The sequence below is a fragment of the Patiria miniata genome, unplaced genomic scaffold, assembly GCF_015706575.1.
Source record: "Patiria miniata isolate m_02_andy unplaced genomic scaffold, ASM1570657v1 HiC_scaffold_4, whole genome shotgun sequence".
NCBI classification, from domain to species: domain Eukaryota; kingdom Metazoa; phylum Echinodermata; class Asteroidea; order Valvatida; family Asterinidae; genus Patiria; species Patiria miniata.
Genome location: NW_024037071.1, coordinates 9,487,517 through 9,512,263, shown reverse-complemented (window position 1 = coordinate 9,512,263; position 24,747 = coordinate 9,487,517). Strand labels below are relative to the sequence as shown.

The following is a 24,747-nucleotide window of genomic DNA, read 5'->3' as shown; positions in this document are numbered from 1 at the left end:
ACACACGTTGTGAAGTAACTGTCTCTGAACCATTAAAAAGGCTCAAAACTTTAAGTGGTTCTGAGAAGATCATGGTCAGTATGTTCTAATGCACCTATCAATTGTGAGACGAACTTCATGACACCCCCAACTGCGTGGCATCACGTTCTTCACGGCTCATGGCTGTGACCTGGGTGCGTCATGATTTGGTGTGTCTAACAATTTATGGGGTGCGTCACTTTTCCTCAGTACAGTAGGTGCATCACAATCTGTTAAATGGTGGGTCAAAAATAAATGTTGCTAAATAGCGTCAAAACTATACATTTGGTGCCTCACTCCTCTGACGCAGGGGTGTAGAGATTCCACAAGTAAGGATGACTGCTTTTGGACAATGACACACCATTCCCAGGGGTCATGGTGTGTGTCTTACAATTGATAACGGTAGGTGCAAAGACCTTTTCACACTATTGTCTTGCCTACCCCTGTTGAAATTAACATAACCGGGTTCATTCGAACATACATACTTTCACACTATCAACGATGCATAAATTAGGGCCTAGAAATCCTCCCCATTGCTCCAGGATGTCACTGGCTCTGCCAGGGAGTTGGGGTTAATTAATGACCAAAAAAACCTTCAATTTAAAACCTCTGGCTCGCCTCAGAACCTGTTCCTCTCCAAACAACAGTCACTTGGCTTGGTTATGTCTGCAAACTTCCTGTGCCAAGTTGAAACAGTTTGCGTTTCCCAAGTAGACTTCAAGAAAACGTATCAAATATCTCAAGTGATGTTTACTGCCAAGATTGACATTTTGAGTGTGTGCAGGTATGCCAAGGTCACGCTTGATAGGGCGAGATCTTCTCCAATGCTTTTAGAGCCCCATTTTTTTTGGGGGGGGGGGGGGAGGACAGGAGATACATCCAACAAAGTTTCACAGAAGGAGACTCCTAAAAAAATTTATCCTACTTCTAAGATCTAGTACTTTATAGTAGGATGAAGAGAAACATGAGCAAGGTGATGTCAAAGTTTGACATTTTATTGTGTCTCCTTTGCAAAAATGTATGATTACATTTCTTAGGACAAAACACATCACGCAATTCAACAAAAGTAAATTCTGCCGCAGTAAAGAAGCGGGGGAAAACAACTTTTCAGGCTGAAGATGGAAAAGTTGAAGACAAAAAGCTGCATCTGTAGGAGCCCCGAGACTAAGAGCCATACAGTGGGCACACAGCACAAACTGAGAGGGCAGATTTTCAGACTTGGCAAGGAATGAGTCCTGTTAAAAAAAAACTTGCAAATGTCAAAGACAGATTCCCAGAAAATTGCACTTGCTGTACGTCACTTTGAAATCAGCCACTTGTCGCTGGCCAACCACTTATGCTCCTGTACTTTTGTGGAATGCCCAGAACAGAAGAGCAACTGAAAAAGCCAATTTGTTGGTCTTCATCCCAATCTGTCAACAACAAAAATGTGACAAATCGTGCCCCTTATGCATTATATCCTCTGCGGAATTCCCCTAAAAAATTCCACCACTGATCGCTTCTCCTGCTGTTTTCTATTATTCCAAAATTTGCCCAGTACTAAATATTTGATCTTATTTTAACACCTTTTTTCCCTAAAGTGTTGGGGGGGGGGTGGAAATTAAAGTGAAAAAGCAGGATTTGCCCGTGCCTGTTTGTCAAGGGAAGACTAGCTCAAAACTTGAAGTGTTTACCCTGAAGCTATTGTGTCCCGGTCTTGACTGGTTTGTTTGACTCATGAGGTCAGTGGCCAAAGACCTACTTTTAATTTTGGGGTAAGGGTGTGTAGTCTGGCGCTGTGCCCTGGCCTACACCGTGTTATGGGGAAGTTTTTTATTGTTGTGCAAATATGGGGACTTTCTGCTGTCCCCACAGCGTTTTCGGTCCAAACACCTTGTACAGACAAGTGTATGTCCCTACATTTACAACTACGGAACAAGGCTGTATGTTGTTTTAGTGTGTCACTGTTGTCCTTTCCCATAGTCTATTATTAGTAATATTTTTTTTACTTCAAGATAGATTACCGGTACATATAGGCCTGAAGCCTTTGATTGTTATTTGTTCAAAGAATAGGAAGTAAGCGTCAAAATACGCGTGAGAAACTGTGGGAACTTTTAACTTGGTAAATATTACATGCTTAACTCAATATTTCTTTAAGGCGTGAGTTTAACTTTCTTTCCATATTTGTTTATTTATTTTTTGTAAGTATATTATTGTAACGCAGCTTGCATTGTCAATGGAGCTGATGTGTTTTTGTTTTATTATTCGTAGTTCAGGCAGCCACCAAGTGATCAATTGATTTTCTGAGAAAATCCCTCTATTGGTTGTGGCATGATTGAAATAAATCTGTCAACCTCCAAATTGCTCCACACTTCACCCAAACCAAAGAAATTGAAACAGTTTTTTTTTCTTCTGTAGACTACATTTTTGCATGTAGGCGGACTCTATTTTTAGGTGGTGTTCTTTTCTCGCATTTCATGTCACCCATAGTTAAATAGTTTTTGACCGGTGAGGCGATGACATGATTTACCTCACCCGGGAGAAAAAGGTCACAAAAAGTTTTTATAGTAGTGGGTGTAGTTTCTTCCTGAAAGCATTGTACAAATAATTGTCGAAAGATGCCTTGCATACCGGCTTTATAACATGTACATGTAGGCCTACATAAAATGTACATGTACACATGTACATGTACAGTATGTACTTTGCATCCAACACTGGGGTCAATCTTTGCTGTTGCAATGAACAAGGAGAGGGAGTGAGTTTGGATGTTAGAAAAGCCATATGCTAAGCAGGCTAATCCATTTTGTTGAGAGGGGTGTGGAAATGTCCTGCACACTTGTAAAGAGCTTTTCATTGTAAACAACTTCTCAATTTAGATTTTTTAGTTTACTAATCATTTCAAAGTCATGTCAATTTTAGCAAGGGTTAACACTAACAGACAGCACCCTGTACATGTACAATGTAAGTACTTAAAAGAATTTCATTCAGGTGACCCATATCAGAGATTACCCTGAAGGCTGAACTATTGGGAGGAAACTTGTTTGTAAAAAGTCTGGTGGGAAGATCCAGGATCCATGGGTCAAAAGTTGTGGATGTTTGTTTTCATCATCCTAGGTTGTGAAGTTTGTGCAATACTGTACCAGACAGAGATTTTTGTGTAGTTAAGTTTTTAAAGTGTTGTCCACTTGTCCCGTGATAATTATCAGTGCTTTTTAGTGGGATCTCAGGCATTTGTGTAATTTAAAGTCTTTACCATTAAGGTTTTACTTTGATTGTCAAGGTACATTTGTAACTTGTTAAGAACGACCCGAAAGTATCCTTGTGTTTGACAGCAAGCTGTACTTAAGGCCGGTTCATGTGCGGTACGATTTAGCAAATGTGAACGCGAAGTTGTGACATCACGGCCAGTTTTCACGCTGCATATTCGCAAAAGTTGAACACAATTCAACTTGGGCAAATTTCACAGCAAACGTTTTATGGTGTCAAATTTGCATTTGTGTCAAGTTACATGTATTGTATGCATGTTCACATACATGTACAAGATATTGTGATGCGATCGAGTTAAATGAGTCGTTTTTTTTTACAGATTTGAAAAGATCACAATCTCAGCATTACTGCTGTGAAAACGGCATGCTGATACCATCTTTACATTGTGGCTGCCCCCCCCCCCCCTAATCGGCGAAAACCATAAGCATAAAGATTACATATATGTATACATGTAAGTGTGTTTTTTCCTAGTGGTGTGCCCCCCCCCCCCCCCAAGTTTGCACTGTCACTCCTCCCCCCCCCCCCCTAATGCCCGGAGCCGGCGAGGGTGCTGGTCAAGCCTTACCCGTGATTTTCAAACAATCATTGCCTTGACTATGCAGCCAAATTCCTGACAAAAATCTGACGTGTAATCATATGCACATTGGGAAGATGCGCATGTTTTTGCCCATGTTCCAAAGTAGGCATGGTTCATCACCAAATTAATTTTGGGCCTAATGACCACATATGTACTGTACATGTGCATTGTAAGACAACCATACATTGTAAGACAGCCACATTTTTTTGAGGTTTTTTTTTTGTTCCTTTTTTTTTCATGGTTTCTCTCTGACAGATGGTCTTTCCATGCAGTATCCTCCAGAGTGCCCATTTCCATTTCAAGCTGATCCAGTCAAAAACAAGTTAATTTCCTCTCTTTTGCCTCCTGGTTCTGTCAATAAATCCCACCAGCAAATTGGCTGTGGCCACCTTGGGGTGTGATAGCCTCACTCTATTCTATTTGTCTCTCGGCTGAAAAACAAGGGAAATTGTCCAATAAATCTTTTCACCTGTGAGCACACCTCCCCCCCCCCCCCCTTCTTCAAACCGCAAAATCCATGAAAAGAGATGTTTTGTATTAAAGGTTACTTGAGTTTACCCTGCCACCTTCAAATAAATAAAATTACCTAACCTGGGGTCCATGGTGATTTGACCACAGCTATGGCCATTTCCAAGTTTTTTTATTTTGTTTATGATGCATTTGGGACATTTTATCATCCCCATGCTGGAAATGATTTGTAGAGTTCAGTTTTTGTTGTCATTTTGTTTTTGGATCAAACTTTGCATCTAGTTTAATGCTAAGAGGCTCTTTTTTATATTTTCAAAGGAGTTATTCTTTTTGAACACAAGGTTTTCAGTTTAAAAATATGGACAGAAGTGTATTTTGTTTTTTAAAGGTGGGAATTTCTTTCTGCACTTTGATCTTGTGCTTGGACCCTTTCGCTTATACATTTACTTCAAAACTTAAATCTGAGAAACCTGGTTTGACTGCTTTTGAATTGAAAAGCAACCCCCAGTCTGGACCGAGGATTGAAAAATCATATTGGACTTATTGTTGTAGTCTAGGTCCTTGTGATGGATCACAAAGATAGGGTACATGTGTACATGCACGGTACATCCTATAGTCTGGTCACAGGAAAATCACAAGTCAATTCGAACGTCAAGTCACAACTGTAACAGGAGACACAAAAAATACAGAGTGAGTCCTACTTGAATACATGTAGCTTGTGAGGTGACTTGAGACTTGAGAGACTGGATGGCTTGTGATTGACATATGATGGACTTGTGATGACTTGTGATGGACTTGTGATTGACTTGTGATGGACTTGTGATGACTTGTGATGGACTTGTGATGGACTTGTGATGGACTTATCATGGACTTGTGATTGACTTATCATGGACTTGTGATGGACTTGTGATTGACTTATCATGGAATTGTGATGACTTGTGATGGACGTGTGATTGACTTACATGTATGATGGACTTGTGAGGACTTGTGATGGCCTTGTGATTGACTTATGATGGACTTGTGATGACTTGTGATGGACTTGTGATTGACTTATGATGGACTTGTGATTGACTTATGATGACTTGTGATTCATCACAAGTATCTCCAGTCCAACCCTGCCTGGGGCTAATACATGTACATGGATTTATAATTTACTTTTGAACAGTATTGGGTAAATGAACAGTTTTACCGGCAGGCATTAAACGTTTTGCTGTGTATTTAATACATCGAGGCCAGCGAACCGCATTAAATCAATCAATGTATTGATCAGGAAATGCTGCATGCAGACAGTCATTCATCTTTATCATAACAGCTTTTGCCCAATGGTAATTGTTTGTATCCATTAAGAACGTCACTGTGAGTCTGACATTAAAATAAAAACACTTTGAAGTCAACGCCGGCCATCTCTATGGGAAACACATATCAATCTCTTAATTGTTTTGGTTGTCTGGCATTGATACATAAAGTAGAGAATGCAATCTGCCTTTCCGGAGCATACTTTTCCTTACCATAAAATGATAAATGTAGTCGGCTTTCAAGTTATACCATAAAGCAAGGACCTTTGTGAGCTATGTCACCAATGTCATAGAGTTATTCAGTGAAGAAATCAGCTAAGCAAGAAAAAAAATCTGCTTAAGAAAAACAGGTTATTATACAAATAATGAATGTTTATGAGTGCAATGGTAAGAATAATTTCATGAGGTGACAGATGGAATGTTCCATCGTGTGGAATGGACCACTCCATCTGTCACCGAATGAAATTATTATTTCCATTGCACGAATGTGAAACATTCATTATTTGTTTCATACAACACCTGAATAAATCCTCCTCATCTGATTGGACAGAGCCACCAATCTTGTGACCGTGCAATGGAATTTCTATTTATTGTGGAATAGAACTTCTAGTTTTGCGGTACGGCCGGGCCGTGTGTTGGGACGAATAATTTAATGACGTGATCAACAACCCACCAATTACCAGTAGATTATGGTGGTTTATTCAGGTACCCCCTATTGTGTAAAAGCCAATAAGTCATGCTACCTGTATGTACAGTATTGCATGTAATTGTTGCTGAGCTAATTTGCACTTAGCACGTAAAGTAATATTTTGTACTTCTATAGCAGCTCCTTTATCTTTTTTTATTTGACAAAATACAAATGTAATGTATAATGCAATTGACAAGAATGAAAAAAAAAAGCTAAATTCTTAAAATTTTATATGTACATGTACATGTAAGTTGAAATTTTTAAATGCAAGAAATAGATGCTGTTTTAAATTATCTAGGCCCAGTAGGAACTTCTTTCACTACTCGCTGTCCTCTACTCACCAACTTATCCAGAAACTTAAAACATTTCCTGTGAAATTGAAAGACTGAGCACCTGTAAATAAACAATTTCCTATCCTCCCTTGTGAAAATATTGCTTGGGTGCGTAAACAGGTTTAAGCTGGTGATTGATGGCAAAGAAATTTACTTCACCGCTCCTGTTTACAAATTATTATTGAGAAGAGGAGTCAATGACCAGCAGTTTCTTTGAAGAGTGCGCTAGTTAAAAGTGTCCCCCAGAAGATTTAGGATTCTTGTTGCCGGCAGAAGAAGAGAGAAAATTGATTCACAATAAATTTTCTCATCACTATCCTCTGTAATCTCTAGAAAAAGAGAAGTTTGACATCTGCTTTTCACCTTTCCACCTCCAAAAAAGCTTTTAACATTCCTAAGGCGGGCATCCATCACCCTCTGGGTCATTCACTTTTTGGGGGTCAACTTCGTTCCTCTGGAAAGTTTTTCTGAAGTCCTTATTTTATCCCAGGGTCCCTGCCCCTTGTGCATCACAGTCAAGGCCGGAAGTTAGTTTGGGAATGGAAGGGTCCAAACAAAAATACACCCTACTACATCATCAGAAGTGAAAACTGGTGTGACCTGATTTGACCTACTGTAACTAAAATATCAGATTTGAAAATAAACAGACTTTCCTCTTCTTTTTTTTTTCTTTTTTTTTGGGGGGGGGTACTCTTTTTGTCAGTGGGAGTAAGCACATGCATGTACCTGATACACGGGTGTTGAATACTCAAAAGTTAAAAAACATGTACATGTACAATGTTTTTGACAGGAGGAATTGCATTTGGGAGTATCCATTTTGGCACTCCTTGAGTGAAAAAAATGTTGCGTGCACATTACTTTCAGATCACGCGGGAATAAATGGCATTCGGTTTTCATGATTTAGGGGGTAGCAATGTTACCTACATTGTACTTGTGGTACGTGTAAATGTGCAGGAAGCATTTTTCTGCACCTGCGAGAATGGAACACACCATTCGTGGTCAGGTTAAGGAAACATGCACATGTACGTGGTTGCTGAAGCATATAGCAATGAGCATGTTCTGCCTATTAAAACGTCAAAGTTTTGCCATTCCCTTAAAAGAGTCCATGCGATGAATTTTTCTTAGGAACACATTTTGTGTAACTTTCTACTCCTCTTAAATGTATGAAATCTATTTGACATCCCTTTTTGGTTAATCTCATTTCAAAGTGCACTTTTTAAACATTTTACATATTTACGCTTTTCCCAACAACTGAGGGTGCTGTTAACACTGTGATGTCATTCCAGGAAGACACTGTTCAGTTAAAGGGTTTTCTGTTCAAATTGTGAACCCAAAATGTGCTCATTCAAAACATGGACCATAAAGATATCCAAAATTCTAGCAACTTTGTTTGTTGAAATAGCTGTAAAATTGAAGTTTCTGCCCAGAAAGGCGTCACAGTTTTGCTCATGAGTATGGAAATTTGCATAAGCATAAAAACAAAAAGGCACCAAAATACCCTTGAAAATAAGGTTAAATGGGACACAAAGGTGTATTTGCAAGGATTGCATTTAAAACTTTGCATTGCATGGGTACATTGTACGTGACTTGCAGCAGGAATTGCAGAAAAGACAGAAATAGGCCAGAAGCAGTAATGATGATTAACAATCCAATAATGGGAGGCAGTTTGAGGCGGGACGTGCACCTGTAATGAAAGTACACTGTCCCGCTACATACACAGCATTCCAGATCACTCCCCCCCCCCACCCCTCCCTTACTAAAGACCGTACAATGTAACAAAGCGTGACAAAGGATCAACAACCTGGTCCTTCCAAAGTCCCCAGTGACTCAAACGAATAACCTGGACCTTCCAAAAATCCCCAGCGACTAAAAAGTAGGAAAAAAGTTCAAAGAGTTGACATTCTGTCAGGTGTTTGGTCGTTGGATCGCTCTTCTGTCCTCTTTACCGGTAGTTTCTTTTTCTCCCTCTTTGCGGTTTAACAGTTGCCCCTGACTGCATTCCTCATCCCCCGGGTCGCCATGGTGATTTATCGCTCCCACAATCGGCCATGATTAACAACCATCTGTGATGGTTGTAGCTAGAATTTCCAGCTCCACTCCACTGCCTGGTTGGAACTTTGCCAATCTATATTTATAAGACCAAGTTTCACTCGGCCTCCGAGAAATGTTTGCTCCTGAAAGGATCCGAGACCGCGGTCTCCCGCAGCGCCAAAATCGCTCCACATCCGTGGAAAAATGTGGAGGGTGTCTTCCGCCGGGTCGGACACTTCGGGTCGTCCTAATTTTTCCCGTACGGACCGGCGATCTGTTTCGTCGATTTTTCGTAACTGCGTTTTGCACAAGAATTTGCCGTCGTGTGCGCGCAAAGCAACCGACTTTTGAGACTGCCAACAGTGGGGTTCAATAGCATGGTTGACAGAACACTGGCGCAGTGTCCCAGAAGTGTCAGGTTCAAATCCCACTCGAGTTAATTTTTCCATCAGAAGGCATGACAGCTTGCTTGATAGAGCATTGGTTCACTGCTTCAGAGGGTTTCAGTTTTAAATCCCACTTAGTCTGGACAGTTCAGCTAATGGAGCACCGGTCCTGTATTCCAGAGGTTGCTGGTTCAGATCCCACTCAAGTCAATTTGTCCAACAGAAGGCCTGAAAGCTCACTTGATGGAGCATCAGTTTATCGTTCCAGAGGGTTTCAGTTTTAAATCCCACTTACCATAGTCTGTACAGTTCAGCTAATGGAGCACAGGTATATTTTCCAGAGGTTGCGGGTTCAAATCCCACTCAGTCCAATTTTTCAAACGCGAGTCTGGAGAGCTCAGTTGATAGAGCATTTCTTCACAAATTTCCAGAGGGTTTCAGCTTCATATTGTTATTGAGAGAGACTATTAAGCTAACACGGGTACAGAATTTCAGAGGTTGCTGGTTCGAATCCCGATCCAGTCAATTTTTCGAACATGGGATTTGATTTAAGTTCGTTCTTCTAGAGGTTGCAGGTTCAAGTCTACCTCCAGTGAAAACCTGTTTTAAATCAAATTTTCCCTTATTTTTTTTCACAGAATCTAAACCTGGAGACCGAGCTTACCGCGGCCAACGGACAGAGACTCCCTGCCATCAAGGTCTTTGAGCACGCGCTGTGCTTCTTCCGCGGGCACGCCATGGAGGAACTGTGCGACCAATCCAACGACGGCCGGTTTGACCCGGGTGACATCCGCTGGGTGCTTACCGTTCCTGCTATCTGGAAGCAACCCGCTAAGCAGTTTATGAGAGAAGCTGCGTACAGGGTAACTAAGGCTTTTAACATGCCTCTTTGGTATTGAGGCCAGTTCATGCATTACTGAACCTTTGTGGCGAAATTCACCGGAGTTGGACTGTGTTCCACTTTGTGAATTTGTAATGCTAATACTCGCCGTGATAACACAAGGTTGCGTTCTCATCCGCATTTGCGCTCGGCATAAACTGGCTTTAACTTACTTACATGTACGTGCCCAGTGGTATAATGGTACCCATAGGAAATTTGTCTTTAGTTTTGGAGATGTTGGCAAAAGATTCCTTAACCAAAAAAACACCTTTTTTGAAAAAAGACAAGATATATCGGCCAAAGTTTTATATCAAGTCAAATACATGTACCACAAATGCCAACGCTTGAGAGTCCTTTGTACAATATTTGTAGGATACATCTCAATGTAACCTCATTTTTTGCAACACTCTGAGGCCTTACCACGGAGCGATATTTGCTATGATGACAGGCCATGTACAGTGGCCAAGTTTAAGTTCGAACCATGGTATGTACAAAAACAATTTGAACAATATATACACGTCCACTGCTGGATACTTGGGGAAAGCTGGACAATGCAACCCATCACCCGCCTGCAAATGTACATTTCCAAATTGTGTTGACGAGATTGTATCGAAATTGGCTTCTGATTTTGTGTGCCGAATTACATGTAGTCTTTAAGCAAAAGGGAGTCAGGAAATTAGGACCAAACCTGCTCCTATACTCAGGGGTATGAAGTCTCAGCTTTAAAGCTGATTTCAGCTTTTGTTGTTTTGGATTTCAGCTTTTTTCCCTCACTTGCTGTGTACAGAAGTATAGGAGATTTCCAAAGTTCAGCTTTTTTACACCTTTTTCAGCTATTTTAAGCCATTTTTTCAGTGGTCACTCACACCCCTGTATACTGCTCAACATATTGATATGCGCTTCGAAATTTCCAATTTTTTCCTGTTCCAATTTGGGTCTTTATTCTCAGGCGGGCATAGCCTCACCCTCCTTCCCGGAGCAGCTCCTGATTGCCTTGGAGCCGGAGGCAGCCTCCATCTGCATCCGGAAGCTGAGGATGAGGGAACTGGTGCCGGAGCATCTCTCCCAGCGCCGGAAGTGGTCCGCGGAAAAGCCGGAAAAGTCCAACAGCCAGGTGGCGGAAAACATCAGGCATGGTAAGGCTGGAGGGGGTCTGGGTACTGGACTGTTTCAGAGATCTATCAGGGAAAGAGAGTTTTTACGTGGGGAGAATGCGAGGCACTCAAGAAGAAATTTACATGTTCAAAGTCATGGCTTTGTTTTTATTTTTTGCAACTTCAAAGGCAAGGAGATCCTGCTCAAGTCAGTTTTTTTGTTGACATTTTGTTTGGAAAGTGGACTACAAGTCACCGACAAAATGTAGAAATGAAAACTTCTCTTGTGAATGGCTGCTTCAGTCTGCTACCATAAAGGCTGGTACATACTTGATGTGAATGCGAAGCAAATGTGACGTCAGGAAGCATTCGCTGCGAAATTTTGCGGGGTTGAAACGCGTTTAACTTTTGCTATTAATTGGTAATGCAAATACTTGTTGTGACATCTCAGATTTCCATCTATATACATTCACTTTCACGCCAAAAATGAACATGCCTTGAGACAGAAATTTGTTTTCAACTCTTTGAAAAAATGGAATTAGCTCAGTCAGATTTTGTACTTTAAATGTAAGTGCACTCTGGTTTGAAAAAGAAATTTGACACCCTAAATGTGACTGTTGAAACTTGAATGTGCCAGTTCGTGTTGTCCTTTTAGCAGCTTTTCGTCCCTGATTTCACCTTTAGATGACTATGAAATTGCAAAGAATTATGCTTTCAACTTGTTCATTTAATAGTATTTATGTGGAAAGGTTATAAACGGTACCGGTACATACCTTTGTTGGTTGTACAGCTTTGAATTGGACAAATTTCAGCAGCAAATTATGCATACAAGTTACAATGTTGGTCTCGTTGGTGACTGTTTCGGGATCTTCATTTGTAGGGCTTTGTATTTAACTATGCCCATTTTTAATGTACAAAATGCTGGGGAGTGTGGCCTAGTGGTTAGGGTTCGTGACTCATGACCAGAGGGTCAGGAGTTCGAATCCAGCTGCTGGTCATATGTTGTGTCCTTGGGCAAGCCACTTCACCCCCATTTGCCTCTCTCCACTCAGGTAAAACAGGTACCGGCATTAGCTGGGGAGTAACCTGCGATGGACTAGCATCCCATCCAGTGGGAATTGAAATATTCTCAGTCGTTTCATTTTACTGAAACCGCAGATAAATGCTGGCCTGATGGGCCATATTGGCTCATGAAAGACTTTACTTTTTCTCTAGGGATCCAAACGTCATGCAGCACTCTCACACCTTGGCACAGTGTCTGATTTGCTTGTTTATTAGTGGTGTTGAGAACTGAATTCTACTCTCTGATTTTGTTGTGTTCAACACATTTTACTCTTAATGGAATTTGATGTACAGCTATATTGTAGACCTGTTTTTAATGTAGGAAATGCAGACCACAAGAGGCACAATCTTTACAATGTTTGACTCATCCAATGGGAATTGCCAGGTCAGATATCCTGGGAGTCCACCACTGCTACTGAGACACATGTTACAGTGTATGTTCAGTGATTTTGGCTAATCTGGCAGATTTTTTATTCTGGGCCAAATGAGTCCCTTGTGTAAGGGGGAAGCCAGTCATTTTTACCCCTCGGGGTCTTAAGGAACAAAGATGGCTATTCATCCCTCCGTCAACAGTGGAACTTGTCAAAATATCAATCACTCGAAATTCCATTGGGACAGTGTTTGTGTTATTATTTGATAGGAGAAAAAGTGAATTTTTGAAAAAAGGTTTTAACAAAATCTCTCTTGCTTGTGGAGGGAAAGGAGATGTTTTTGTTTTCGTTGAGGCGGTTTCAAGCCCATGCTGACGGGAAAATAGAACATGCGGTATCTGAAATATTTTGTAAGTGATTAGTGCTTGTTACATGTGTAAATTTTAAAAAAGAAAATTGTTACACATGAAAAACAAAAATATATTCCTAGTTTATATCATTGGGGGAGGGAATTAAAAAAAAACACCAATATTTTGTAAAGAGTGGCCTTTATTTCACAAGTGCCCTTTTTTTTACGAGTGCCCTTTTTTTAAAGAGTGCCCCTTTTTTTTTAATGAGTGCCCTTTTTGGTTGTTTTGTTGTGCTGCCATGGAAAGTGTCGCATATTGTCTAATAGTGCCCATGATCGTCCGGTTTGAACAGCGCCCCCATAGGAAGATGGTGTCCAGTGTGCTAGGCCACTGCCTTGCTGATTATTGCTGTGGCCTGTGGGTTTCACTAGTACAGGCGTGTGCATGAGATTTGCAATTTATGAGAAATCTTGTGAACTTTGGGGTGCTGGGAAGTTGAACAATAATGGCTTAGCTGGCAGTACAAATTGCACTTTTCCGTAAAAAAAAATGCATGTTTCTTGCTGGCAAAATTGATCCTGAAATTAAATGAATGCCTTTATTGCTTCAGAGTACTCTACTCAACAGTAACGTTGTCCTCTTTAATATTACAAATGCTGACAAACAAACAAACAATATGTTAAATCCACACTTGTAAACCTACTATGGATCTCTACTAATATCCCTTTTGCCCAACCCAGCAGAACCAGCGACAGCCTGCCCCAGGCTACCACCAAGATCAATGTGCCCCCTCCAGGGAGGGTTAACAACTGTTAAACCCCCTTTTTGCTCCCTATAATTCCGGCCATCCATCTCTGTCCCCATGCAGCTGTGTCCCGACTTCTGCAAGTCAGATTTTCCAGATTGTCTGATGACCAAAACCCTGCCCCTCTGAAACCCCAGGTCATTACCCCCAGAAAGTACAAAGTTAAGGGGGGAATATGCCACCAAGTTCCAGGGATTGTTTTGGTTGGGTGGTGTGAGAATCTGAAGTGAGCTTTGCCAGCTTAAAGTGTAATGTCTGGATGATTAGGAGCTGTGTTTTGGATTGGCTTCAATTTTGAAAGTTATTGAGATCTAATATGTACATGTTTGTAAGAAAACCTCCCTGATTCTGTGAGATTAGTAGATACTAGACACACAGATAACTAAGTTCTTATAGTGGATCTCCGGTCGAAATTCTGCTCTTATTTCGATGAACCATGTTTGCAGTATTAGTAAAGTTCCCACTTTCTCATGAGTCAATACGGGAATTGTACACACAAATCAGAGCTTTCTACATGGAAAGACATATCAAAGTGTTACGTAATAGCGAGCGAGGTCACTGGATTTATCCTAGGGATGGATCATGCCACACAGGCGACAACTGATCCAGTCATTGGTACTGCATAGTGTGTATTCAAAGTGAAGTAAAATCGTTCGAAAAATTGGTCAACAAATGCTACCACACGATGGTCAACTGTTTCACTGCGGACTGTAATCATACAAATAAGTCACACCTGTAGATTATTTTCTCTCCAATTTCCTAACGAAACAACACAAACATACTCAGAAGATTCATGAGTCTGTAGTGAGTGGTGGCCATGTTTGTATCGGCGTGATCCCGTGCCAACGACCGGGTTATGTAATCAACTCGATAGTGAATTGAGATTTGAATGCTTTCTAGAATAGTAATCAAATCCCCCAAAGTCATCACAAGTGAATCAATCGCAAGTCACAAAGTTGTAAGTCGAGTCACCAACCATTCAAATGAAAAGTGACAAAGGCGCTGGTTGAATCTCCTTGCTCTTTGTCTAACCATACGTACGTGATTTGACTTGTGAATGGCATTTGTGGCCGATATTCAGCTGTTCCTACTTTAGCCTTTAGTCAAGTCCCACGCGCCTATACCCGGACCATCCGGACATGTAACGCACCCTGGATGCTGGCACGTAAAAAGACTAGCACGAGCGGCAAAGCCGCGAGGGCCTTTACTATCTCGTGGAACTAATCACTTATTCATTTATTCACGTAATATAAATCAAGCAATATAAACCAATTATCTAATGGTGGTTTGCAGTTACCAACAACAGCACGCGCGCCATGGCTGTCTGGCGCCAGACGACGGCTGCATGATTTACGTTAGTAATTCTGCATTTTCATTGGTCAATTCACAACTGGTAATACATTATGCATGTCTACCAAATCGGTAGACAAATGTAAAGAAAAACATAAGCGTTCTCCACGAGATGGTAAAGGCCCTCGCAGCTACGCCGCTCGTCCTAGTCTTTTTACGTGTCAGCATCCGGGGTACGTCACGTGTTCGGGTAAGCGCGTGGGACTTGACTAAAGGCTATTCCTACTTTGGACCCGGTCCACATTTTGTGGAACTGATTCAGTAAGTTTGCAATGACAGTAACAAAGTCAATGGATCGATTACTAACAGGGCCTTCAAATTCCATCATATTGATTGCTTGCGGTACCTGCTACTACATGTACCGTACATTGTCCGGTTTCAAACCAGCCAACCGACCCCAGCAAGCTCGGTGGTCGAGTGCTATAAGACATCTTCAAGCAGGAGGTCTTGGGTTCGAGTCCTACCTGAGTAAGCTTGTGACATTTTCCTCGCCATCTCTCAGACGACACTAAGTATACAGTGATTATGGAAAATAACGTAAGTGAAGGTCACAACCAATATTGAATGGTATTGCCTTTACGTTTCTGCTTTTACCCTTCTACTCTAACTTTAGGTACCCGTTACATGGTGGTAGACTGCGGGGGCGGCACCGTTGACATCACCGTCCATGAGGTTGAAGAGGACGGGGGAACGCTGAAGGAACTGCACAAGGCCGCAGGGGGAATGTACGGCTCAGTCAGCGTGGACGCCGAGTTTGAGAAGCTGCTGGTGGACATCTTTGGCAGTGACTACATTGAAGAGTTCAAGGTGATCAACCAGGCTTTTATGGATTCGAACCCGCAACCTGCAGAACACTGCATGTTGGAACGAAGAAGCTCATTCATTTTCTGGCCACAAAACTAATCAAACTGATTGAACACCCAACAAGACAACTCACGTTCTAAGAGTTTGTTGTATTAAAAACTTTTTTAAGTGAGCAAAGAGAATGGACTGAAGCGGGATTTGAACCTGCAACCTCTTGGACACCATATCAGGGGTTTTTTTTTTGGGGGGGGGGGGGGGGGTATCAAGGAGATGCAATTTTTTTTACCTGTATATCCAGATTTGTCCTTGACTCTACAATGTTACATCAGAGGAAGGCAAATCTGGGAATTAAAAAGTAAATATACCTTGTCATGCTTATCCCATATTTCTGTTGACCTTACATGTACATGTATTGGTGATTTCAATTGTGACTGCCTCGCGATTTAACTTTCATGTAAGATGGACTTACAATTCTGCTTAAAGTCTTCGGAAAAACAGTTGATGGACTCTTTGCCTCTTTTGTCAATTTTACATTGCGACCCAGAATGCACCGATTTGTTAGACTCTGCCGACTGTGCACAGTATGAGCAACAACACGTGCCTCTCCCATCATGTTCCAGCCGCGCGTCACAAGTGTCGGAGTTGTTCGGTATTTGGTGCTGCAATAAACAGCTATGATTGATCAAGCCATCAGTGGGCGAGGCCAAATGCATCAGTCTTTTACTGATCAGTTCTCTGTTTTTCTTTCCTCTTCAGATCAAGAGGCCTGCGGGTTGGGTGGACCTCATGATTGCCTTTGAGTCCCGCAAGCGCAACGTCAACCCTTACAAGAGCAACCCGCTCAACGTGTCCCTGCCCTTCTCCTTCATCGACTACTACAAGAAGTACACGCGGGAGACGCAAACCGTGGAGGATGCCATCTGGAACTACAGGAGCCGGGACGTCACATGGTCCGCTCAAGGTATTACAGAACACCACAATCATTCCTTCCCCTCTTTAAGATAAAAATAATGTCATTCTCCCTAAGAGGACACATGAAATCCAAAGGTCCTTGAGATGCACCTTGACAGAAGAATACTGTTCTGTCTTAGGGAAGGGGAGTGTTGCCTAGTGGTTAGAGTTTGTGACTCATGATCAGAGGGTCAGGGGTTCGAATCCAGCTGCTGGTCATATGTTGTGTTCCTGGGCAAGCCACTCCACCCCCACTTGCCTCTCTCCACCTAGAGGTATAAACGGGTACCGGCATTAGCTGAGGAGTCACCTGTGATGGACTGGCATCCCATCCAGGGGGAATAGAAATATTCTCTATCGCTTCGTACTTAACTGAAACACGGAGATAAACGCTGGCTTGATGGGCAGCATTGGCTTTTTCTCTAGGGATCCAAACATCATGCACTCTAACAATGTGGCACAGTGGTTGCTTGTTTATTTGTGGTGTTGAGAACTGAATTCTACTCACTGATTTTGTTGTGTTCAGCAGATATGACTTTTAATGGAATTTTGTGTAAATTGTTTTTTTTTTTTTCACCAGCTCTCAAAAGCACATGCTTATAAAAGGACCTCATTAAAGAGCAGAACCCACTATTAGAACTTCTACAGCTTTATTAACCTCCTATGCAAACATACATTCTGTGCCAAGTTGTCCTTGCAGCCAAAATCAATCAAGTGACTGTTTTCAACAGAATAAAAGCTCTGGATCCCAGCTTGCATAAAGCAGGATTGACTGGCTGTGACTGTTTATGTAACTTGATACAGCTATGCTGTGACTGAAGATGATTGACAAGCCAGCTGTGCCTACCGTTTGCCTGTTTTTGTCTGTTGACTGAATTTGACTAGTCACAGTGCTTGCTTGATATATGATCTGACTTTTGGTGACTAGCCTGTGTAAAAGGCAAAGCAGGGGAAGAGGATTAATTTTTGAGTGTCTTTGACTGTTCATATAGTTATAGTGTCTAGCACTCCTTGATTTGAATGAATTTGCTTAATAACACTTTAAAAATCTCAATCAATCAACAATGAAACCCTTTTGGCACCTGCGTTTGTGACGTTTGTCTTTTGAGTTCCAGGTATGCTGCGTTTCAGTCCAGAGGGCATGCAGCAACTGTTTAGGCCGGCGGTCGCAAGCATCATCTCCCTCGTGGAAGGACTGCTGAACGAACCTGAATTAAAGGTATGAAATTGTAAGGATTCTACTTGTTTGAAAGATTCTACTGTGAAGAAAGAAAGTGTATAATTACCGTAGAGCTACCCGGTATATTAAATTACTAGAGCGGTAACTCCTCATCCTTGCGCGCGGAGACGCTTTGAAGCCGTCCTGTGTACAGACATTTTGAATTCATGTACGTGTTTGTTGAACATAACTAAATACGATTGAGTGAAATTTGAAAGTGGACTTTATTAAATGCAACAGGCAAGTTGTAGAACATTATGCAAACAACTTAAGTGCGTCATGGGGGTTCAAAAACGTAATGGTAAAAATCATCGGATACGAGCACGTGTTTGTGCTGCTTGAGAGGAGTAAATTATAACGCTCATTTGCTGATCGTGCCTTTTGATTTTGGGCGTATCGGCTTCGGTAACGCACTTGTATAGAACAGAAACGCAGATACATGTATGCAAATAGCTGTACAAAAGCCATACAAAATTTTGAGTTTTCCATAGATTTGTGTGCAAACATGGATGCACCCAGCAGGCATCACTTCGTACATAGAGCCAGCACTCTAGTAATTTAATATAGCTCTATGATAATTACACAGGAAAAGGCTGTGGACTAGGAACTGCAGACGGCGGTACCTGACCACTCACATTGAGCTCAATGACTGCACTGGCTTGCACGCTTATCACACAGACTATGCACGGCTAATTTTATTCAGAATGTGTACAAACCTAAGTTTGATTGGTGTCAGTTGTACTCAAGTGTCTGCCATATATTTCTCTTTGTCACAATTTGGGGTTACTTGTTTATGTTGTCCATAACTTGAATATTTATTTGAGTACCGTTTTCCCGCAGGGGGTGTCCTACCTATTCCTAGCGGGAGGCTTCGCCCAGTCCCCTCTGCTGCAGAACCAGATGAGGAAAAAATTTGCAAGCCGCTTACGGGTGATCATCCCCCGGGATGTGGGACTCGCCATTCTCAAAGGGGCGGTCATGTTCGGGTTGGACCCCACGGCCGTCCGCGTCCGACGCTCCCGCCTGACCTACGGCGTGGGCGTCCTGAACAAGTTCGACCCCTCCAAACACCCGCGGGAGAAACACGTGGTCAAGGACGGGCTGGAGTGGTGCCGGGACGTCTTCGACACGTTTGTGCAGTCGGACCAGTCGGTGGCTGTGGGCGACAAGGTCACGCGGAGCTACACGCCGGCCAAACCCAACCAGAAGGCCATCATCATCAACATCTACTGCACGGAGAGGGACAAGGTGCAGTTCATCACGGACGAGGGGGTCCAGAAGTGCGGCACCATGCACATCGACGTGTCGGACGCACCCAGCGGGGATGACGCCCCGAGCCCAAAGAAACGGCGCGAGCTGCAACTCACCATGCAGTACGGAGACACGGAGATCAAGGTCAGCGCTCTAGACGTGCCGACGGGGAGGTGCGTCAAAGCAAACATTGATTTCCTCAGCAAGTAATCCAAGTGCATTGGGGTCCATCTTGCGAGGAAACACGTTACTTAACCAGCCTCTTTCCATTACATTTGCTCCTCAAGTCAGAACAAGATGTTTGCGTCCCCCTAGACATGACCGACTGCAAGTCTTCTGCATGTGATGTGTTATGAGCAGAGTACTGCAGCGCCGACACATGCTAGTTACTCCCTACAGTAGATTTCTTGTGGTAACTTCCTATTAGAGATTTCAAATGGTACATTTTCAATGGCACTGTTTTTTGGTTTTTTTTTTATTGATACAGTATTGGCCTGTGTCTTTGTTTACCCTTTGCTTTTTTGGATGGGTAAACCCAGGTTGGATTTAGAATCAAAGACTTTAAGTTGGCCCCTGAAACTTCTAGCCTAGCCCCTGACTAGTCCAAAAATTTGGGACTCTCAACAATGTATATGAGAGTCCCAAAACTTAAGGTATTGAAAACATGCTACCGGTATACAAGAAAATAGACTGGCAATAGTCTGTTCAAACAGTTGGACATGTACCAGTCTAGTCAAATTTAAATCACTTGGCTTCACTCTCGGTTACAAAATATTGAAGAAAAGTCTCCTTTAAAAATGTAATGAAGACTTCAAACTTTGCTGGTGAACTACTGAGAACCTTGTCTTAGCCTCGTGAAATTTTGGAGAATTTTGTTGGCTGAAGGGTGACTAAAGTTGGCCTGAATTTGTTTGGCATGTTTCCTTCCTTCCTTGGAAGTGCAGCCTCATGCCGTATGTATGAGGATAAACGGACTGCCAGAAACACCGGGGCCAACCCCCTCTATAGCGATAAGTGTAACTGGGTTCTTCAACACACGGGACCTACGGCTTTACGTCCCATCTGAACGACGAAGCAATAATGGTTAAGTGTCTTGCTTAAGGACACAAGTGTCAAGACCGGGACTCGAACCCACACTCTGCTGATCAGCCACACCAGAGCTTGAGTCTGGTGCTCTTACTGCTCGGCCATGACACTCAAGTCCCAGTCTGGCCCCAGACCTGATTCTCACTTTCCCCTCTGTCCTCTTTCGTTTCAGCAGTGACTGACATTTTCTTAGAATATCATACGGTAATCTCCCGTATCTGGAATTTCCAACCAATTCTTCAACATTTTTAAAAAATAAGGTCCTCTGAAAGGCTTACCTCCCCCCCCCCCCAAATATAGTAAACTGTGGGGCCTCACCCAGTCACCCAAAACATACCCTAAGAGAAAAGAAATCGGTCAATCCCAAATTCATCTAGGTCTGTGCAGGGATACATTTTGTTTATCCCTGGCAAAGTTATCAGTTGAGTTGGAATATAATGTTACTCACTTTGAGGTAATGATATATTTATGAAGTTCGAAAGGGTTTTTATAATTGAAAGTAGATATTGTATATTGTTCTCTTCCTCTTCAATTTTGTGTAATGGCCATCAAATAATGTATTACCAAGCGAGCACAGTTTAATATTCTTATAATACTAATTTGGTATGGTATGAATTACAGAATGAAAGACATTTGACGCGAGTTCTGGACAACAAACGAAATAAATATACAATGCAGAAATAGTTAATCTCAAAAAGTACAATTTTACAGAAGACCGACTACCGGTATAGTCTATGTAATGGACCATGGCGAAAGTCATGGTCTATATTACATGTGAGCAGAAACGCTGATGCAAGACAACTGCCTCTTGACTTCTAGATTTTGTCCAATCAGCGGACGCTTTTTATATCGGGTCTTCGGTCATTCACCCGTTGTCGCGTCATGGACACAGCAACAAAGGCTGTGGTTACGTACTCTTATGTTGCGCGATATGTGCACGTTTGTTTAGGTTTCATCGATCTATATGCCCGGCCGTAATTGTTGTATTACAAAACACTGCATTTGAATTGACCAATCAAACAGTATGTCTTGATTTGGGAATGAAATGACGTCACGATTTAGTAAAGTCGACTCTGATTGGCTGAGGTGCGGGATTGCATAAATCTGCATGCTTAGATACATAAGACGTTATACAGGAGACTGGGCTCCATGGATAACGGTTGATACTCAGACTACTACCGATATGGGGTACTTAAAGAATTTATACATGTATCCCTAATTTATATGTCATTCTTTTATCTCTATGAACCAAAAACAAAACTTTCTTCTTCTTTGTTTCTTTCATGCTACCTCTTGGATTTAGTTTCACATCTTCGCTCTTCTGTATAAAAAAAGTGCCTGAAAGAATAGTTTGATGTGAGATTAAATTTCAAAAAAAATTAAACAGGGTGTCATGTACAAATGTTGAATTTATTTTTTTTGTATTTTCAACTTGTTACCTCAAGTTTCATGTATTTTATCAGACTTTTTGAGTTGGTTGTCTTCCTTTTTTATTTCTGTATCATTTGATGCACAAACTGTCTGAAAACGTTTTGCTGCTTTTTGGCCAACAAACAGTTTTCCCCTACATTATGTACCAGGGTAAATGAGTAGTTAGTCTGGAAAATTACCCCGAAAAAAGGAAATTAGATAGCTCAGTTGGTAGTGTACTTTACTACACAGGGCACAGGTTCGATTCATGTTGGTGTCAATTCGGGAGATACAGATTACAGATTGAGACAGATTACGCTTGCAAAAGTTGCGGGTTACACCGTAAAGCTAAATGTATAAAGCTCTTCAGACAAATTCCAGAATTTGGATTTGGGGATTGGGTTTCTGTTATGGGTACCGGTCACCCTTGTTTTACTTCAATAGGGTAACCGGTTCCCATACTACCCGTAAATGCACATCACTACTGTCTGAGCAGGGAGTCGAACTGTACCAAAGTGTCCAACTGTACCATCATTTGAAACTTTTCCAAGGGCCCAAATTACGCCATGTTAGGCCAAAAAAAAAAATTGTCGGTCTCTGGTCAGCGCACGCGTCGATTTTAATCATGCGCGTCAACCTTTTTTTTTCTTCAAATTGTCCGCGGTAGCTACAATAGCGCCCTCTATTTCCGCAACTTCTCAAATTTTTGTACCAAGGAATGGGGAAATTGCACCAAGGCAAATGATGGAGGGCACCAAGGCAAATTATGGAGGACACCAATGTATATGAGGACACAAAAAAGCAAAAAATAGTACCCACCTTATATGTACAATCCCTACTTAAAAAAAAAAAAAAAGCCAAAAAACCCCCCCAAAAAACGCGTCGCCGCATCAATTCTGGAACTTTGGTCTGACCAGAGACCGACTATTTTTTTTTTTTTGCCTTATTCCTGTTTTTTTGTTGTAAATACATGTTAATCCAAAGATACCACTATTCATGGGAAGGATATTTACCTGGATTGTCACCAAACTGTGAACACAAACTAAAATTTCCAATTTCTAGAAGCGCAGTTGATTAAAGTTGAAATGAAATACTAGTTAGAATGTATTATAATAAAATGAAGTTATCGTTAATTAAACAGTGGTAGTAAATAGTTTAAAACCAAATATGTAGCAATGCAGCAGTTATACATGTATCTTGCCAGCGTATTTATGCATACAGGCATTTAACAAAAATGTAATCTTGCCATGTACCGACAACTATTCCTGAAAAGAAAATTTTTGATAAAATGCTTGATATAAACAATTACCAGTAAGTGCTTATAGGAAACTTTGATTGTACATGTATATAATGACGTTTTTCAGTAGATTCTTGGCGTTTCGCCAGGAGAAGGTTGTAATTGCAGCATTATTAAGGGGAATGTGGGCAAAATTTTGGTCAACATTGTTTTGTGTTTGCCAAAAGTTTAGTGCCATTGGTTTCATGGGTTTTTTTTAAAGAATTTATCTTTGCATCCTTGCAAATTGTTCAAGTTGTCAATTTAATCTAAGTAATGTTTAAAAATGTATTAACTAAATTGTTATTTTAAATAGTAAATGTTTTTCTTCTTTGAAGTTGGACTTTTTACAATGACGAAAATTGGTCAGCAAAGATTGTATTCAATGAAATGTAGAACAGTATTATTATTTTTTATTTGAAAATGGAATCAGTTGTCAAACAAAATTTTAATTTTAATTTTTTTTTCAAGGAATTCCCAAACTTGATGCTGTCTTTTAATAAGTGATTGTCATATACAAGGTTGACAGATAGTTTAGGCTCGCAGTCATGGGCTTGAATTTCCTGGGGGAGGGGGGGGGGGCATTGGATTATCGCTCCCAGATTTTTGTGGTGAAATACAAAAGAAATGGCAATTTTGCAGTTTTCTTGTATAACTTCCCAATGGTCAAAATTTCTTCAATAGTACAAAATATGTCAATGCCTTGTTTTATGTAAAGGTTAAGGAATGTACATGTACCGGTATTAATCACACAAGTCTGCATGACATGTACATTTGTATTATAAACAGGACCCCCTAGTGTCACATGTTGTACTACCCCCCCCCCCCCCCCGGCAATTTGCGCATATTACGATATAGTCATCACCCATCCCCCCCCCCCCCCCCCAACTTGCCGACACGGATTTAGGCCACTGCAGTCGCAGTGCATATTGTGAAGTGCACAGGCCTATAGGGGAGCACATTTCTTTACCTATTGGGTTTTTCCCTACACTGAGGTAATGGTACTGGTATAAGCACTGTATACTTGGTGCTGTCTGACAGGTTGCGAGAAAAAAAATAACAAGCTTGCTTTGCTGGACTTAAAACCCACAACCTTTTTACGTTACAAATTTTCGAGCTGGACGGAGTTGGCAGGCCGGTTTCAAACTGGTGTAACAGCAGATACCGCTGTCAGTATCTTCGTATATTTCTTAAGGTTCACTGAACTTTTAATTGGTTACAGGAAAACCCAAAATAGTCGAACATTTGTGAAGACAATTTTTCTTTCATAGAAGTTGTGCAGAGTTCTAAATGTACATGTAGCCGATTCCACCCTAAAAGAATCTTCACAAGAAAAGATCAGGAAACTCAGGTTTAGTCAGAAGTTACAAAAGTGAATGAGACAAAATCAAGTACATACATGCATGCAATCATGTTTTTATCCTTTCCCGTCAGAATTTATTTGATAACCAGAAGTTTTTACTGTTTTTTTAAATGATTTGAGTCATGACTGCAGTGTATTGTCAGTTAGAGATTGGGGTTAGTATCTGTCCGTTAATTGTTCCCTTTGCAGATTTTGCTCGTCGCATGATTTTAGACATAAATCTTTTGAGGGATATTTTAAATAGAAATTCAATGTAAATGTACATTGTAGTTTGATATATTTGTTTTGTGAAGTTTAGACAATTTATTCTGTATTACCTTACATTGTGCCATGAATGCATGTACGTCCGGTATTAATTGCTGTACAATTTTAAAACCCGACTATTTTAGTTATGTACTCTGAAATTTTGCAAGGTAACTCACATGCCACAGAAA

The 24,747-nt window shown here is 41.3% G+C and overlaps 1 protein-coding gene across 1 annotated transcript in view; it reads left to right on the top strand.

Annotated features, from left to right (window-relative positions):
- The window catches only part of LOC119739788, a 63,610-nt gene extending 44,042 nt beyond the window's left edge, over window positions 1–19,568 (top strand). The window contains exons 5-10 of the mRNA XM_038214862.1: window positions 9,680–9,904; window positions 10,871–11,057; window positions 15,567–15,760; window positions 16,514–16,718; window positions 17,824–17,927; window positions 18,768–19,568. Of these exons, the coding sequence (XP_038070790.1) occupies window positions 9,680–9,904; window positions 10,871–11,057; window positions 15,567–15,760; window positions 16,514–16,718; window positions 17,824–17,927; window positions 18,768–19,388 (1,536 nt within the window). The 3' untranslated portion in view covers window positions 19,389–19,568. The remainder of the gene's footprint in view (window positions 1–9,679; window positions 9,905–10,870; window positions 11,058–15,566; window positions 15,761–16,513; window positions 16,719–17,823; window positions 17,928–18,767) is intronic.
- Window positions 19,569–24,747: the final 5,179 nt, after the last annotated feature.